The sequence below is a fragment of the Myzus persicae genome, unplaced genomic scaffold (genome assembly GCF_001856785.1).
Source record: "Myzus persicae strain clone G006 unplaced genomic scaffold, MPER_G0061.0, whole genome shotgun sequence".
Classification (NCBI taxonomy): Eukaryota; Metazoa; Arthropoda; class Insecta; order Hemiptera; family Aphididae; genus Myzus; species Myzus persicae.
Genome location: NW_019101235.1, coordinates 104617 through 124940, shown reverse-complemented (window position 1 = coordinate 124940; position 20324 = coordinate 104617). Strand labels below are relative to the sequence as shown.

Here is a 20324-nt window from a genome sequence, read left to right as displayed (position 1 = left end):
ATTATTATTTTTATTTAATGGGTAAGATTTTTTTTTTAATTTACAGTTATAAAAAGAATAAAGTATGTATTTTAACTATTTTTATACAATGGCTGTCGAGACAACTAAACAAAACACGGCGGTGGTTCAGTCGTTCTTTTTATAAACGCTTCGAGCGACGGGCGGCAGAGGTTTCACTTCTACCACTTCTTCGTCGTCCTCGTCGTCCTCGTAATCGATTTCAATGTCGTCGTCCGATAGCTCTTCACCGGAATCACTGTAATCCCTTAAAAACAAATAAATAAAAACCGAGTATGAATACGAGCCACTCAATATTGTATCAACATTATTATTATAAAAAAAAACATATTATTATAACAAAATCTAAAATCGTCGATCGGTGAACGGATTAATGATTATAATATTGTTGGTGGACGGTGGTGACAAGACAATACTCTGCAGCGGGCAATCGATTTATCCAAGTATCCAACACACAAAAATATTATAATACATTTATAGTTTTCACATTTCCGGAAATGAGTATAAGTAATGTTTCGAGATTTTTGGAAAATAATTCAGAAGCAGCAATTGTCGACAGAAGCGTGGGAACATAGGTATAGGGATCATTCCGAGGCCTTAAATTCAAGATCTTAATTAGGTATTAAATAATACCCCAATATGGAGTTTTATTAGAGTTCGATATTTTTTTGTTTGTGATATTCTGTATGTGAATAATTGTATTACCTAAAATATTTAGGTTGTAAAGCTTTACTTAAAATTAGTTTTACAAATATAGAAACCCAATATAAAAAACGTAATTTAATGATATATTAGTGTTAACGAAAGTTGCCGATGATCAAAAACTATGTTTTCTATTCAAAAAAGACCAGCTGGGTTGTATAGACTTAAAGTAGTTCACTGAAAATGAAAATAATTTCTCAAAAAATTGTATGTCACCATTTTTCTGTCTAGTGTTAATTTTTTTATTGTTTTCTAAATAACTTAGTTTACCTATACATAAACTTAAAATATTTAAAATCGGATGTACGACTTACAGCGAAGTAAGGGATTTGGTATTTCGATTGAATAAAGCAGACAGTGTTGAACTTATTATTTTGTTCTTTTATTATTTTATTAATTAAACGTGAATTTGAATGTCAAATCGTAAGACACAGTAGGTATCTAAAAACCAGATCTTTTTTCATTCATACCAATATTATCACCTCTGGTGGTGGATTTAACGGAGTAAATATATGTTCATTTGCGGACTATGAGCCCTCGTCCTCGTCTGGACTCAGCCCTTCATAATTTTTTTATAACTATAACTCAAAATCATAACGGAAATTGATTCAAGCTAATATAATTCAAGAAATGTTGTCTGTCACGTGTATATTATGTCGACTGCATCTTAAACGCGTGTTCACATCTATTTATATTTTATAAACTATATGGAATTTATTTGATCATTTATTTATTTGTAATGTATAAATCATCTACAGTTGAAAATATTACAAATAGCAGATAATTTACAACAAAAACAGAAATCGAGAAGCTTCGCCAACAAGTACGAGTATAATAGGATTCATTCCTTTTTTGTACTCATTTTTGCATATTGTTATCTAATGTCCTCTTTCAATATAAATATTTGGTTTAAAATAAAAAATATATTTAGTTAGTATAATTACTATTCTGCTTTTTAGACATTTACCTACCTAGTTAAGTGATAGTTAATTTTTATAAAACTTAATATAAATTTATTATTATTTATTATTATTATAATTAATTTAATTGAACTCAATAAATATTATCTATTAAGAAACGAAAATCTGAGTAGTTATTTAACTGGGCCCTTTGAAATATTTGTAGACTTGTCATTTTTTCTTAGATCCACCATTGATTGTCACGATCGAATTAGTATCACATACTCACATCACAGAAAAGTTTTGGCCACGAATAGTAATATTCATATTATAATTTACTCATTGGAATTTATTTTTAAAAATTCAATATTAAAATATAATTATAGGTACCTATCTGAATATAATATAAAATATTCTTTAAATATATTTTTTTTAAGTAAATTTAAATGACTAATCCGGAAAAATCTTGAAAAGTCCAATATATTTAATGGGTGGGTAATAATTAAATTTGCAGTTGTTGAATATTACAAATGGCAACACGGATGTTAACAAACAAAGCAACAGGGAAATTGTTTTCAGCTTTTTTTTCACAAAATATTTTTTGGATACTTTGATGAATATAAAAATCTAATTTCAACGAGATTTGATGAGTAACAAATTATAAGTACATGAAATGTTGAAACAACTCCAACAATGTAATAATAATACAGAATATACCGAGGTATGTAATAATACACTATTCCATGGTATGTAATAAATAATATTACTCACGGATACCACGGTATGTAATAATGCATACGCATTCGTATATAATATTATGTTTGTTCATAAAAAATATAATAGATATTAGGTACATTATATTATAATAACAAGTATAGCTTATACTCTTAGTAAAATTTGCAAAAATATATTTCGTCGCCAAGTTCTATAGGTGTGCGCGCATAACATAATGTAATATTATTATTATTGTATTATTTGTCTAGTGCAATATTATAGTGTTAGTGTATGGCTACAATATAGACAAATTCAAACGACGACGACGACTGCAGCTGCTTTCGACCTCGGTCTTTATTAACGTGCACATACGCGAAAGCGACATTATAGACAGACACACACAAAATATAATAAACTGCGTAATGGTGTAAAGAAAAATATATTATAATATACACAAGGCGTATACGAGACTGTTCGTACGTCTGTTCAATTGTTTTCGTTATTTAATTTTTTTTTATCGAGTAATGGGGCCAATCAGGTCTTCACAAACCCAGTAGTACAAAAAAAAAATTGAAAGGTTAATATTATATTATAGACAAATGATAATTAATTATACGAGTATCAATACAATTATATATTACAACAAAATTCTTGTAAAGTACCTAAACAAAGTGTGTACAACTGTGCTGCTGTTTGCTGATTTTATGTTTTATAATGGAGTATAAGCCTTATGGTGAAGCATATCAACAATAATTAACATTTGCAGTTAAGTACAAATATTCTTATACGGTTCCTTCAACTCGAGTAATGCTTTCAACTATTATTAAAATTGCTTGAATTCTTTGTACTACTTTTGCTTAAATATTTATTTTAAACTAGGTGGCTTGCTAGTTATTTTTTAATCACGAGTTAGCAGTTTTTATGTACTAGTATGACTTTCATTAAAAAAGATATTATTTACTCTATTGGAAATAATCGTATTAATTTGTCATGGCATTATGCTTTGCATTGCTGTATTTAACTCTGAATAGTTATAAGTCATACACAAATTCGCAAATTATAATGGTTTGGAACTGTATTTGTTACTTTATTATTTAAGACCAAAATATGAAATTGAAAAATAATTTTTGTTACATTAGTACCAGAGAATATTAATATATTATTGTGGACTGCTTAGATTTATATTTTCAAAAGCTGAAGAATATTACCAATCCAGCACTTGCCTAAAACAAATTATTATGAAGCTATACTCAAAGTGAGGTGGTTAAGAAAAATGTATATTTTAAAATGGTTTAGTCAAGGGACCGGTAGGCAGGAAAACGCAAGACTTAAATCTAAATAACTGATTGGAATTATACGTGTGCTATTTACTCAAAAACATCCTTATTTGTATTTTTCTGTACTTATTCAGCGGACACATTCGAATAGTATGCAGAATAGAAACAAACAAAAAATGTATTCCTTTCATGACGTATACATTTTAATTACATTCGTTCTGGATATAAACTATCTTATAATTCAATGGATTAAAAAATATATATACTTTCTGTTTGTAGGTGGCATTGACCATAGATCTTGATATCTGTACACAAACTGCATACTATAAGATATGTCTGTTCGGTTCGGTTCATTGACCTTTAGCTGGTGGTCATTTCATTTAAATCAAACAAAACAATTAAAAACAGAACTATAGTCAAGTCGAAGATCGTTCTGTTCGATTAATATATAACGACGTAGATCTAAACACAGCTAATCAAAGCGAGTTATTACTACAAAAAAAAAAATGTTATTCAAATCAATAAAAACACAATATTTAATTATTTCAATACATAAATTCGTCAATTTTCTTCTTTTTTTAAAAAAAGTTGTTTTACACGAATACAATTATATAAATCTTTCAACAACATTGCTTATATAAAAATATATCTATATTAAATATTATTAGATATAGGTACGTAACAATTAGGATAAAATATATTATTATTATAAAATCGACAACTACATTATATTATTATTATGAAAAAGAAAAAAAAGCTCTCCGCGTATAATATATTATGTAATACGATATATTATATAGCAGTAGTAGCAGCAGCAGCAGTAATAATAACAACATTATATACGATTATTACTACTCAAATAAATGTTATTATTATTATCGTACGACGACGACGGGTCGGAGCCAAAAGCCTAACTGAAGGCGGCAGCGACGACGACACCGACGACTTACAACTGTTGGTCTTGAATGGATTCGTGGTGACTTTTCAGGAGTTGACCGCCGTGCGTCTGTTCGGCCGACAAAAAGTCTCCGACCGCGTCTGAGGTGGCTGCATTACGTCCAGTCGTCGTTACACCCGGTGGTTTGACAACTGTTTCACCTTTTTCCAGAGTCGCAAAGTCCGCGGCCGGTGCGTGGACTTTGCCTGAGGTATCGTCGTCTTCTTGAAATTTCACGTGGGCCGCAGCCTTTTCCGGTACCGCTGGTTTCGGAGCGACTTTGTCGTCGTCGCTGCCGATTTTTTCGGACGGCCGGCTAGGATCGTCTTTGATCGTCGCTGACGACGAAGTTGGAGGTGGTGGAGGCGGCAGCACGGGTTTCACCGCCGCGCCTCTCTCGACCACTTCGAACTCGGTCTTTGGCTTCGGTGGCAGCACGTCTTTGTCCTCCCTCTCTACGATTTCAAACTCTGACTTGAACTTGGACGCGTCCTTTTCGGGCGCCGCAACTTTAGCTGAAGCTCCTTCCCTCTCACCTGCCTCGAATTCCGGCTTTAGCTTGGCGGGAGCCTCCGATTTTTTGGTGTTGTCGACATCAATTTTTGGTTTTTCACTGATTTCCTGGGGGGCTTTTGGCGGCTCTGGTTTTTTTATTTCGTCTTTCGGCTTTGGCACAACGACTGGTGCTTTGACCTCTTCGGTTTTAGTGGTAGGAACGCTGGGTTTAATAGGCGTGTCATTCGATACAACTTTATCTTCGGGTTTTTTGGGTACGATCGCTGCTTTTTCGTCTTGGTCATCTTCAATTTCATCTTCGTCTTCTAAGTCCAATTCCTCTCCGTCTTCTTCTTCGTCATCAAAAATCTCTTCGATATCATCATCTTCGTCATCACCGTTTTCGATCTTATCGTCATTGCCAACAACCTCGATGGGAGAAACTACGTCAGCCGAAACTGCAGGTTTGTCCTCGGGACAGGACGGCGGACTGCCTTTGATCGATTCAGTAGAGACCTGAAAAGAGAAAAGTCAAATTAATGAATGTATTTTTAATCATGAATATTTTAACGATTGAGTTGTGGAAAGAATAATTAATAATGTGACAGCTGCTGCACCACATGGACAAGTAAAACGGATGCCAAAAATCTCAAGTAGGCATTTATTACAACCTATAAATTTATAAATTATTCTTAACTTAAAAAACTAACACATGTCTTCGTTGGACAAATGCCCGAGCTAATAATTTATGTTTTTTCGTATTACAGAATCGTTTTTTTCTTCTAAATAATTTTTTAGGTACCTAGGAGGTAGTTAAATCTTACACATAAATAAAATATTATTTATATTTAAGAATTTAAAGCAAAAATATAAGTGAACATTTTCTTGATGTTTCACAAAATGAATATATTAATATATACGAGTATATTTTTAGAAAGTGTATAATGAACTAAATAGAACAATGCTTATAATTTTGAAAAGTTAAGTTAAAGTAGTTCAGGTACAACATTTAATTTACTCAATTGTAATTTTTTTTCAATAGATATAGGAAGAAGTTAATTTACATGATATTGAAGGTATCTAAATCTATAATTATTCGTAACCATTGCCTACGTTTAACAAATTTCACTTGATTAGTTAGATAAATAAAAATATAGGTTTCCCGATCATTGTTTTAATTTTAAAACTATTATAATATAAATACTCATCATAAATAATTATTAAATGAAAAATCTGTGACCAGAAAATGTTTATCAATAATAATATTGAACTTAACGATATTAAATAAACTTGGAATTGTCTAGTAGGAAATATTATTTGAATAAAACCTAATCGAACGTCGAAATATAAACAAGAGACTTTATTATTTAAGATAATTAAAATAGGTATCATAAAATAATAATATATAGGTACATATAAGGCGATATAATTAAAATATTACGACTTCAGTGGGTGGACTTTGAAATTGATACGACCAATAATACGAAACCAGGCGAGATCAAGAATCGGGTCAAATGAATGTTGCAACAACAATAATAGAACTATTTTAATATTATATGTGTTAATCGCCTGTCATCATTATGATTACAGTTAAGTCTCTAGAATTCGAATCTCGAGAGTCGAGGGGGTTCAAAATACGCATTTTAATTTTTGTATTTATTGAGTTATATTATACTATTCAAACATAACTTATATCATTTCGAGGGACAAGAAAAATTTGAGCTATCGAGGTTTTCTAGAGTCAACTGTATATGATAGTACGGGATACCTATACTACTCGTGATGTATCACACGTATAGTCCCTCGGGTGGTTTCAATTTGGGTATTCTACGTGTGCTACAATACACATGCGTCAAATTTCAGGTACCAGCTGCCCAAGCCGGATGTTGTATAATTGTTAATCGTTTCTATCCTATTAAATCGCGTAATACCCAACGGATTTATTGTATATTATTATTTTTTCTTTAAATCGACCTGTCCGATCATTACAGACTTGAGCCTGCAGATTATAAAATCGTTAACACGGTCGCCGTCAGAACGGAAATTAAAAACCGGAAACGTATCTTTCGTGTAGGCGAAACTCTTCACTAGATCGAGCACGTGCCCAAATAATATTATGGATATTATAATGAAAAAAATCGAAACTTCCATTGAACACTGACGCCAACACACGTGACTGCGTACGGTGTTCAACCGACCAGGTGTGTATACCAAGGTCATGGCATATAATATTTAAGCGTAGTCGCACATGCATCGTAGAAGATTTACATGTGAGAAAGGGGTAGGCGTATCACTAAAAAAGTATAACGAGCGATTTCTCGCAGCTTCAGAGCTAAAAATAGAATAGATTGAGGATTAGACTGATATACGCAGGATAATTTACGAAGCTCGTTCACCGTAATTTTCTTTAATAAAGATGTCATTCAAATTCTAGATTTTTTATTTTTAAGTATTCTTATACTCGAGGACCATATTTTCAATTATTCAGCTTTTTTATACCACAGAAAGTCTTGTGCCGGTAAGTACAAACTAATAATTATCAAACGATATTATGAGAATCAACCTGTTTTACTATAAAATGTTAAACAGATGATTTTTTTGAAAATATCCATGTACCTATTTGATCAAAATTCGAACGAGTAGTTTTTATTTTCTAAGTAGTTAAAATATATCGAGGATTTTATTTATTAATTGTTCTTTAAAAAGGTTATACAAAAATATAAAATAGATGTAACATTGGATCTAGTATTTAATATAGGATAATACCTCATACATTATTACAAACCGTTACAAACTATGAAATGTTGATAGATTAATATTAATTACTATAATTTATTTTCAAGCCTATTTTAACGGACCTATATATGACTAATACGAACTATTAAAAGAAGTATTAAAATCGAAATAATTGAAATATGGTCTTCAAATATAAGTACTTAATAATTTTAAGAATCAGAATTTGAATAAATTAATTTTGAAATAAGGTACCTATTGCTTGTTTTTAAAAAAATGCATAAATTATTATTATTAAATGAAAAAATTGAGGCATGCCTGGAGTTTCACCCTGTATATCAGGTAGGTACTTTACATAATTCGAGAAGAAGATAATTGTCGTACAAAGAATCAGGTGAAATAAATATAATCGTCATTATGTTAATCTCGTTTTTTGGGGACGTAAGTTTAGAAAGGTAGATGCATAAAGGTGACGGACATTTGTCATTTTTTCTTTTCCCCGCTTAAAAGAACTGCTTTTCATATCGTAGGCCGCATTTGCGAAGAGGCACCTACTGCTTGTAATCATTATACCAATGCTGTATTAGGTATATCATATTCGTACTCGTATATTGCTCGAATTTTCAAAGAAAGTGTGTGATAGTGGGATGGAGTATTATTATTATTTTTAATTATTTCAAAAATGACATGTGTTTGATGATGTTAATATTATTAATAATAGGTCAATGGTTTTACGTCCATCGACTATTTTTCATGCAACTCGAGCACTGCAATAGCACATTGTAATAATACAAAAAAACATAATATGCTTTCGTAACATGTCTCCCGACAATCTGAATGCGTGTACGATAAGCTTTAACGTTGAACGATATGTTATAAATTACTGCAGTATAATAAACATAATACATAATACATATTTATATATATATAGGTATATATATTATACAATATTATAAAGACTGCACTAATACAGGTACGTGCGCTGAATGTTAAACAACGTAGAAATAACGGCCATTCAGTCGCCCCATAGTCAGCAATATATACCTAACCTAACCTAGTATTATGAACATAGAACAAGGATCAATATAAATAGTATATTGTAATATTTTTAATTTGTCGAAAGGTACATATAATAATATAATACATACATAAACCGAACGTTTATATAAATGCAAAATATGAAAATAAATAAAACGCGTATAATAGGTAAACTTTTTTAAAACTTACATTTTAACAGTAACTTCGAACGTAGATAATTATTATTCGTAATCGTTCCTGTATACATATACCTAGTATGCAGTAACTGTTTACAATACCTATCCATATATATAAATATCGTATGTATATACACCCAACACGAATCACGATTGTTCTCGTATACGTATTATTATTACTATCATTATTATACAATCGGACCCGTACAGCGTTCGAATATAATAATTATGAAGCATCTGGCAAAATATTACTAATATAATGTGATAAAAAAAAAAATGTGTACCTACTCGTTTAAAAAAAATGTATATATAATAAACAAAATATTAACTATATTTCAATTATTTCAATTATTACACAGTCGGGATATAGTAAGTTATCGAACAACCTGCTATCATACTATACGCATTGTCGAGCTGATGATTGTAGGGTCTGGAGAAATGATTCGTCGTCGCGTAAACACAATTAACACGATGATCAAGAGGCGCACAATAAATATTATTACTTGGATTTTTCAATGTCTTAGTCGATTATTGACATTCGAGCGCAGAGTGGTAAGTACACGTGTTTAAAATAATACTCCTGTATAATATATGCACTATTTATATGCATAGGTATACAGGAGGTATATTGATATCGAGGCCAGACATAAAGTATTAACGAGTTGAGTTAAGAATAACTTTGACGCGATCAGTTAATTTTTAATTTAATTATAAGTTTATTAATTATTAGTTTCCGTTTATGGTAGGTATAGACATTCTTGATAAATGTGTCACTTGGAAGTTGGAAGTTACATTACCGCTGTTCACTAAGCAAAATCACCCAAAAGCAAAGAAAATTAATTTAATTAAAGTTAAAAATCAATTTTTTCAATGTAGTTTACTACTTATATACCTATATATAAGTAAATAAAAAAATAAAAAATAACTTTAATAAAATTAAATGAATATAAAGATGTTTATCGAATTGCCCAGCCTTGATTTTTAAACGAGCGCATAATATATTAATTGTACACTTCATATAAGTAATATTATATTATGTAAGTACCGCCGAGCTAGTACATGTCATGATAGTACTTGATATTATCGAATCGGAATTCCGAATGTCGCAAAAACATTGATATAAATACTTCAATATAATAAGTTCGATGGTCTAATATTAAAATAATTAGTCATACGCCGTCACATAGGAAAAATTCTTATTACGTCCAGATAATAGAAATAAAATAATAATAATGATAATATGATAATGTCTGTATAGTGCAGTGATGCGACCGCGTCACTCCTCTACCACCTCACCAATAGACGGGTACAAAGTTAACGGAGGCGATAATACTATCATCATTATACGTAGGCACGTAGCCCTATAATACAGGCCCTCGTAATGGAATGATGTAAAATGTATTAATATATAATAGTTCGATGTAGATTTACAATGGATAATGCATTATAACATAATATTATTTACAACAGCGTTCGTGGAACTGTTAAATAATAATGACAAAATAATAACAATATTACACCTATACGTTGTTATAAAATAACAAGAGTCGTGAATATTGTTAAAACTGTAAGCTTATTCTGCAGTACTACACAGTCAGGAATTAAATTGTAAAATAATTAGTGAAAGCCTAAAAAAATTTTTTCAGAAAAATTAAATGCGGCAAGTTGAGTTCATTTTTATAAATAAGAAGTTACCTTCCCGGATGATGAAAATATTATATTATTTATTCATATATACCTATATAGCTAGGAGTCATAAATGTATTCAAAAATCCAATATTATTCAAACATCCAATAATTTTAATCAATGTTATTCGAAACAATTTTTTTTTAGCTCTTAAAAATAATAATGAATTTCCCTTTATATTTTATGGATGGGTACTGGAAAATGCACGACATAACTTTCGACATACTTAAGGCAATAGCCAATGATTAAAAAAGAGTTCGAAAACTTTATCCAAAAACATAGTTCACAGGAGATGCTAAAAAACAGTTTTCATTCGAATTCCAAAAAGTAGTCGTTTTTGGCAACCTGCAGGTTGCTACGTCAAAACACTCAAAACTAGAAATTACTAAAAAAAATCGCCGAATCTAAATCGAATCTTGTAAAAATTAAAACGCCGTCACTTTAAACGAATGCAAATAGCACTCACGGCGGGGAGTTTAGAAAAATGTCACCAAATATGTATTCAAGTAAAGTCCTCTCAATACCATCTTATTACAGGGTTACTCATTTAAAATATTTAATGGTACCTTGTAATGCATACACGGTGTAAACAAAATTATATGCGCGTAGGCGTGACGATGCATGGTGTGTGTATAAAATAAAGATTTTGTTACGTGTAGGTACAAAACCCACGATTGTACAAGGTGGACAATCAAAAATATATAATATGAATCACGGTAAAAATATTTTCAACTGTTGTATACAGGTGAACAACACTCAGCGAGGGCAATAATAACTTAAATCTGAAGATGACAAATTATTACACGAGTGATAATTATTCCGATTTGGTCGAGGGCACTATATATAATATTAATATATCGAGCATAATAGTATAGTATATTACATAGGTATAGGTGCGTATAATAATACAAAAGCATTCGTTTTTGACGGCTAGCGAATCGATGACGCAACCTTGACGAATTTTTTCGGCAGAAGTTTCGCCAATTCGCCGCTGCCGCCTGTGTGTGTTCTACTCAAGGACGGCGCAGCGGCAGTGACTGTTATAGACTGCACTGCAGCGGTATAATACGCGTCGGTGTGAGTCGTACATTATGTTGCGGGTAATCTTATACCTATGCTAATCCATGATAATAATAACGTGAGTCACGCTACTCGTAGATACGTATGCAAGTGGCGAAAGGACGAGACAACGAAAATTATCTGTTTAACAGACTCACTCGCGGAATCCAAGCCTAAACGGCTGTTAGCTATAATACCTAATAATACATAGTGCAAGATCAAGTCTGTCCGTCTGAACTCCAACTGCAACGCGTTGACCCCCGCGGTTTAAATCGGTAAAAGTTGGGAAAAGTATTGTATGGTACAAGGATATAATGGAGGGAGAAACGAACTTGAGCGAATTCCACGTGGAAACATACCATCGAAATTTTCCGGAAAACGGGTAGGTATATTATAGGCACAGAATAGATTGAATATAATCATTTTGCTGCAGCGTGTGAGAAGAAACACGATGTTTGTGGGTGAGTTTACTTTAATCGCATAATCGTGGTAGGTACTGTAGTATCATAATATATAGGTATGGGTAATACTAATACAGAGTTTTTTTAATCGGTTTAAGAAAAAATTAGGCATTTAACTCGTGCAGTTTCGTACAAACGATGTTAACCATAATATTTTATATTTATAATATGAATATATAATATATCACCTAATAAGTACATAGTATTTAAAAGTATTAACTCAAAATTATACGGAAGAGATAAGTTTGGAACATGTTACTGTCTTAGAAATAGTTTTGTTTTTCATAATTATACACCTTATTTACACTAAATAACAAAAATTGTCCGTATCGACATTTTTCACAAAGTGTAACGCTGGTGGAGATTGCTCAAATGAGAACCTTGAACAGTTTAAAGTCTTTTTACACCAAATTCGCATTTTATTAGAAACAATATGGACTTCACATTAATATGCATGGGTATATTACGATTTTTAAACTGATTGACGTGCTTACGAACAATTTATTTTTTTTTCATTCACCGATTATAACTACCTAGAGCACGATTTATGTTGAAAAAATAGTTTTGGAAGTGAAAAATAATGTACCCACTTCGAAATTTTTTTTGATAAACACTAACGGTGGATTTTGGGCTTTCGAACTTGAAAACTGTTCGTTTTGGGCGTTAAATACGGAACATCAATCATAACGCCATGTATGCTTGGGTAATTAGTATAGTCTTCAAAGTTCAGTCATCTTTAGACTTATATAAAGCGTATCGCAGTCTAAACACAGCGCCGATTGTGTAACAATTGCTGCACATCGTACCTATATCTAAATTTAACGACTTGCGTGTACTGCCGATTGCGTAACCTCTTAAACGGTCTCGTCGTAGGAAAGCACAAACGTTATATTTGGTGCACACAGCACACACACTCAGTGACGATGAAAGCATTAATACAATAATAGGTAATAATTATTAATTTTATTAAGTAGGTATCATAAATAATATTATATATTATTATAATAAATTTGTGGTTATTAATTTATTATCACGATAATAGATTTGAAAAGTATTTTATCCATAATTATTTTTTTATCGTGTGCCGATAATTAAAACTCGATTTTGCGGTAACAATAATTTTATAATAATGATCAAATTTAATGATCGATGTCGACCATAATATGTATTGTTCCGGAAGTACTAAGGTAGTACTAGTGAAAAAAAAACTGTATTATGTCGTCGCCCCACGTGCGTTGCCGAATTTCTCGTTCTATAATAAAAACCGGCGACGGAGATCTACAACACGAAATAGACACGTTTATAAATAGAGACGGCGCACCACAAGCCGACGAAGTGGTGTAACGATAGTCAAAATAATATGTCTGGTGCGCCGTGTGTGCTATACGGTGGTCTAAATGATAATATTATTACCGCTTGTTTCGTTTTCGAATTTAATTGAATTATTTTAATCCAATATCGTATTATTATTATTTTTATTATGTTACAACACGCCTACACATCGGTACGCGACTGTCTCGGTACGGAAACCTTGTACTCGACCTCGGGCAATAACGGCGACGGATTTAGAACGATCGATCTTCAGAGAAATCGCGTTACACCGTAAAAACTAAAAATCGCAATCGGCTGACAGTCGTTACGCGTCAATACGCGATAATATTATATTATTATTATCATTACATTGTTCAGGTGGGAAAGGGGAAAAATGCAACATTGGATCGTCCTACATAGACCCGGGACTCACCTACATGTCTATTATACCTGTAGTTAATCATGTTTTTTGCTTTATTTGCAGTAGACACACACATATGGTGTGCTCACTCCCCGGGCCCCGCGCACAAAACACAGCCGGTGGAAATCCGATTCCGACGACGATCGATCGTCCACCGCCGCCGTTAAGCACGGCTACAAAACTTAAAACGTTTGACAATCGTACCTATCCATTATTATTACCTAATGTTTTTCAACGATAAAAATGTCATGAGGTTCGAACTGCAAACGCTGCAGGAAACGCTCGGAAATTCGTCCACGGACACCGCTGTCTCACTATTTAACAATAAATTATTATCGACGACGAAACAATTAGGGGATGGCCGGGTGGCAGCAGTTGTTTTTAATTATTAAATAAATAATGGTAATATAATATCTTGTGCTTACCTGTCCGAAGAAGAAGTTCCACACGATCAGCAAGTACCGCCTGAGCACGTCGACGAACATGATTCGCGCCGCGTGTGAACCGGTCTCGGCGAAGTCGGGAAATACACAGGTACTGGGACGATCACTATGTCACTATAATGATAATTTGATGATAGTATTATTGCAACTTCAGCGGTCGGTACTGCGCACGCGCGCACTCACGTTCGGACGTCGGCGGGGTAACCACGCGATATATACCCGGTAAGTGGTAACGGGGACGTTGGTAAATCGCACTCGGCGCCGGCTGCAACTACGAGATGCACTGGACTGGTGGTGTTGCGGCGGCGGCTGACGCACACTAAACGTTGAAATTCCCCTTTGGCGATCTGACAAACGGCGCGACGACGGTAATTAATTATGATTGTTATATTATTGTATTGTTTTACGATCGTAATGGCAACTCTCGTTTTCCCGTCGACGTTTATTATTATCACGATAGTAATTTGAATTTCGTATATGGTACATAAGACACTACAATAACGATAAATCGTACGCACAAACGAAAACACGGGCGACGCGTAACGCACTGCACCGACGGCGATGGCGTTGCGCTGCGGACGGACAAAAATGCAACGGGGGGGACAGTCGTAGCTGCCGCAGCGGTGACGAACGGGACACCGCGTGGCGGGGGACGAGATGAAAAAATGTAAGAAACGCTCGTTCGGAGGATGACGTCAAAATATCTCTGCACTCTGCAGTCCGATACAGGACTGCTATTAATAAATACACGAATATACTCACACACTAAATGTGTATGTGTGTGTGTGTAATATTTACGCCTTGACTAACGCTCACTGCAGTGAGCGGTGATGGCGTCGGTTTGGGAGCTCATAAGTTGGACAATTTTTCATTGGCAAATGTATTTTTGATGAAAAATGTCCAGTTGGACGCACATATTTTTGGAATTGTATATTCATATCAAAACATGGTTATAATACATCCGCATTTATTTAAATGCTGCTATTATTTTGATTTTGATTTATTCTTAATGTGTTACTCTTTATCTCCAACTCAAGGCTTTAGCTTGCTTATTAATTATGTTGTCATGTTAAATATATTGTAGTATTGTATTTTTTTTTTTAAATCCCTTGTAATCGAAATCCGTTGTATCGGAAAGGAATTCGATCGGAAACTCAATTGTACGGAAAATATCTTGTAGGAAACATTTCATGCTGTTACAGCTGTAATAATATATTAAACAATATTTTGTAGGAATAGTATTTGCTCAGAAAATAATTCGTTGGACATATATGTATATTGTATGTATATAATAAATTGGGCTACTCCGTTTCGGTATAAGGCTCAGAAAAAATGTTTTCCTAATTTTTACGTTCCAACCAATTATTTTCCAACAAAATAATATTATATTCCTCCAATCGTTTTCCTCAAATTGATTTTTTTTTACCACTCTCGCGTTTGCCGTAAATGACATGACATATTATTATATTGACGTCAACGTGTCGTGCTGATACGCCAATTACTGTAAGTAAGTATGTCGTACCTATGATGTTATAATAACCCTTGTTGACTTGTTCGCATAATAATCTATACGAGTATAATAGCCTGCAGGCTGCAGTAGACTTGATGTCGTATTGTTGTCTGTGGGGATTAAAATTTTTTCAATATCTTTCTTACTGTATAATAGATCCGAATAATTTTTTTCCCTTCATCTAAAATTTTTTATAAGATCAATTAATTACACTAATTGCAGATTTTCCGTAACCGTAACCATCAAATTTTGGCGATAAATCAACAAGTGACAATCCGACACGTTTTGGCACCATCGCATTTGGCCAGAATATATAGTTCTTTGTATAATTCTGAGTAGAAGTACATTCCTAATTATTTTATTTAGTTTTGCGTATTAACAATTACTTTAAGTACCTACTATTTAACATGTACCTATTTGTATTTTTTTTTTTTTGACAGTGTGTAACCCAATTCTAAACGATAAATTTTTTTTAAATGTTTTCCAATCACCAATCAATAAAATAATTAATTGACCTGAGTTTGTATGGTAAATTATACTCAAACGATTATGACTGTAAATTGATGGGTCATAATATATTTATTCTTTTTAATCATTTATTTACCAATATCGTTAATACGTGTTTAATCATATCATAGAAATTCTATAAATTTGAATAAAAACTTATCTATAATATATTTTATTATATATTTACGGTGGGCGTACTCTACTGGATACGATTACCTGTACACCAGATACCATCCCTCTTTTTTCACCCGGTATGTACATAATATAGTGCGAGTGTTTGATCAACGTCCTTTGAGCAAATATTTGAATTTTCCAATAGACGACAGACGACCTAATCTATATTATATTGAACCGCAGGTAGTCGTTCCCAAAATTCTCAAGGGAACATATTCGTTGGTATACCTAGGTATTAGGTAGGTATTATACCACTGTGGCCACTATATCTATATTAAAATACCACTATAATTTTAAGATTAATTATAACTAAAATTGCTTTTAACTTAATTAAATACAAATCGATTAAAATAATGTTGTTTTAAAATATTCACTCGAGAACATTTTAAAGAAAAAAACGACTTTTAAACGTAATTAAAACAACAATGCTGCACGCTTATAATATATAAATCTTGAAAAGGTTTAAAAGCATCTGAATATTTTTTTGCAGATCGTGAACCCCAGTGCACAGTTTTCATAAGTTCATCAGAAATGTGTTATATTTTATTGAAATCAAAATGTTATAAGGTATAAAAAGATTTGTCTTAACTAGGTAGGTATTAATGGGAGATTAAAAATGTTTATAATATGTACAAGTGACAATGCAGTTACATCATAATCCGTTTATTAATTTAGATCATATACTTTAATAGCAGTTATAAAATGATAAAGGTTTTTAGTATGGCAATTTGAAAGAGGCATAATTGTAAATTAAAAAAAACATTAAGAAATTTAAAACATTAAATATAAGTAGTATAACGGTATTTCTATAATATTATTGTATTGTTGTGCAGTGTTTGATGCACAATAAGCAAGGGCGCCTGCAAAAATATAAAACAAGTATAATACAAGTGCTTAAACATTCATATTATTTGATATAGAAAAAGAGACATGCTCCCCCGGCACCCCCCTGCGGATACCCATGTCAATAAGTGAAAACGGTTAATGGTTCCTTATTATTTCGAAAAATAAATATATTTAGACATTTATAGTTGTACATATTGTAAATTACATTTTAATGTTATATTTAATTATAATTTCCGGAGTTTTAATTATCAACTCCAGGTACATTTTGCAATTTCATTACACCACGGCGAGACGCAGATGTAAGAGGTTATAAATAGGTACTGGATAAATGGATAATATATAGACGAGGTGCAAACTTAAGTATTTTCTAGTGAAAATTACATTATTATTATACACGACAAAACACGTACATTAGTTTCAACTGCCTAATTCGTTTTAATTAATTTTATTATCTACATAGTGTTGATTATCACACGAATAACCATGTAAACCGCTAGTACCTAAGTTAAGTTTACGTGCAACAACTACATTAGACAAGGAACTAAATAGTAATTAAACTGATCAGTCTTTAAATTATACTGTCTTTTGCAGTACCTAATCAAAAAAAATTAATTTAGTTTATTTAAAAAAAAAAATAACTAACCGAATGAAAAATGTTGGTGTAACTCATTGGGTGTAAAACCCATTACAGTGACCCATATGACGCCTTTTGTACAGCAGAGCGGTACCCACATTTCCATATTTTTAATTACAAAATGATTTAACTCGTTTTTGTTCTTTTAAATATACAATTTTTAAAAAAAATATGCATTTTTAATATTATGTAGTTTTTAAACTTAATGATTTCAACAAGAACTACTCAACTACATAATATGAGAAACATTGCATTCAGTTTTAAGACTTAAGCTATAAAAAGTGAACATTTTTAACATTTTTAACTACAAAATTGTTTGTTATTCTTTGTAATTTTGACAAATATTGTAAAACGTTGAACTTAAAATGCTTATAAAAGAAAAAAATTTTCCTAATATGTATTTTTAATATTTTCAAATAACTATTTATATGAAATAACTACTTATGAGAATCATGTATTCAATTTAAAAATAATGAAATTAAAAATATATGCTGTCATTACAAGAAAATTAAAAACTTAAAAATATAATTTTTTTTTAAATGTCGTTTTGTATTGAATTTGAATTATGTTTTTAAAAAACTAACATGGGAAGAACATTAATGTATTTTAGGAAAATTAGTGTTTGCCTTTAAAATATTCCTCATATTATAATATCTTGTAAGTTATAAGAAAAAATTGCAAGCCTGCAGGGCTTAAACGAGTTCAAAAGTTATAAGGTTAAGTTAAATTAATTTTTAACTTAACTGATTTTTATTGATATAAACTAAATAAATAGGTAACGAAATACTTTTAATAAAATCCAATTTCAACCATTCATAAATTATTAAATAATAAATACAATACAATATTAGTATTGATGATATATGTATAGCTATGGTATAACAACTAACCTAACTATAGTCTATAACCACTAGCTAATAATCACCTAACCACTGTCGACTCATATATTTAAAAAAGGATAAATATATAACTTAACTTAACATAATAAGTTAGTTGTAAGTTTCAATTAACTTAACTGAGTTTAAAAAAATAGGATAACTATTAACTTTACATTTTTTTAAATGTTTTCTATCAACTTAACCTAACTTAATTAAAAATTATCATTTTCTTGAAGAGACTTTCAAATTTGAAATAAACAGTCATCGGTGGGTGAATATGTGGCTGAAGAATTTCCTTAAAAACAAAGAACTGATAAACCAACCGTCTTCTGTTGACTTATCACGATGGATACAAAATTGTTATCTATTTAAATTTACAAGCTTGCGTCTATGATGTACTTTTTACGTCTATCATATTTTATTTTTATTGTTTGTTTTCATAATCTAATGCTTCCTAATCTTCATCCTAAATACGATATGGTTCCTACGTACTAAAAATTATCTCTTGAAGGTATTATCTATCAAAACAATTAGTTTAGAACTTTCTAAAGTGACCATAAAATTAATACATACATTATACATGGTTATAGGTTGTATGTTTTGATGTATAAGACAAATCATTTTTAATAGCTGCTGCTGCATATAGTGCATGCTCAATATAATATAATATTCTATTACACTATAGTCATATATAACTCATAAGTCATAACTAATGAAAATTAACATAATATTATTTTCAAACAATGTTGACAATTTTAATTTTTTAAGTAATATCATAGACAATAGCATACAATAACATTCGGATTGTTAGCCCTAGAAAACGGTAAATATATTATAGATAGATATATTTAAGATGAGTGATGACGGCTAAAAAAATATTTATATAATGTTCACGGACACATCCTATAAACCTATATTTTACCATAATATTTAACAGAGTAGGCATTTTAAAAAAAAACCAAATATCAGTACCTATAATACGCATTGATTATGCCTGTAACTCCTAAAATTAAATGAAGTGAAATATTGGTTTTTATATTTACTATTTAGCTTTTTTTTATTATCTTATTTTTGATAACAGCGTTTAATCCCGAATTGCTAGGACCAGTAGTATAATAATATAATTCATGGTAGTTCTTGATAAAAATGAACTATTTTTATGTCGAGAAGTATAGGTGGGTACAAAAAATCTAATTTGAGACCTTCTTATTAATTTACATCAACATTTTATTTAGTAGGTACATAATATTTGAGTAAAATTTTATTTTGTGCATTATCTTTAAAAATGTTGGAAACATAGGATTGATTTATTGTACACTTATACTTTTTTAAAAAGCATTTTCGTATAAACCCCAAATATATCCACATTGAGCAACATTTTATTACTCATAAAGTCTCAGAACT

General features: G+C 31.3%; 1 protein-coding gene across 1 annotated transcript; it reads right to left on the bottom strand.

Moving 5' to 3' along the window:
- Positions 1 to 4: 4 nt before the first annotated feature.
- Positions 5 to 14931, bottom strand: LOC111028284 (protein ENL-like). The gene is made up of 3 exons (XM_022306867.1): positions 14354 to 14931; positions 4561 to 5558; positions 5 to 265 (listed from the first exon to the last, which is right to left on the bottom strand). Exons 1-3 carry the CDS (start codon positions 14411 to 14413, stop codon positions 127 to 129), a joined length of 1197 nt encoding a protein of 398 aa, XP_022162559.1. The 5' UTR covers positions 14414 to 14931; the 3' UTR covers positions 5 to 126.
- Between the last annotated feature and the right edge of the window lie 5393 nt (positions 14932 to 20324).

What these genes read in the sequence shown, in the direction of transcription:
- LOC111028284 (XM_022306867.1), bottom strand. Translation starts at nt 14,413, where the DNA reads ATGTTCGTCGACGTGCTCAGGCGGTACTTGCTGATCGTGTGGAACTTC. An exon ending in GGAACTTCTTCTTCGGACAG is followed by an intron (nt 5,559 to 14,353) that starts GTAAGCACAAGA and finishes TTCTCTTTTCAG; the next exon opens with GTCTCTACTGAATCGATCAA. An exon ending in TCCATTCAAGACCAACAGTT is followed by an intron (nt 266 to 4,560) that starts GTAAGTCGTCGG and finishes TTTGTTTTTAAG; the next exon opens with GGATTACAGTGATTCCGGTG.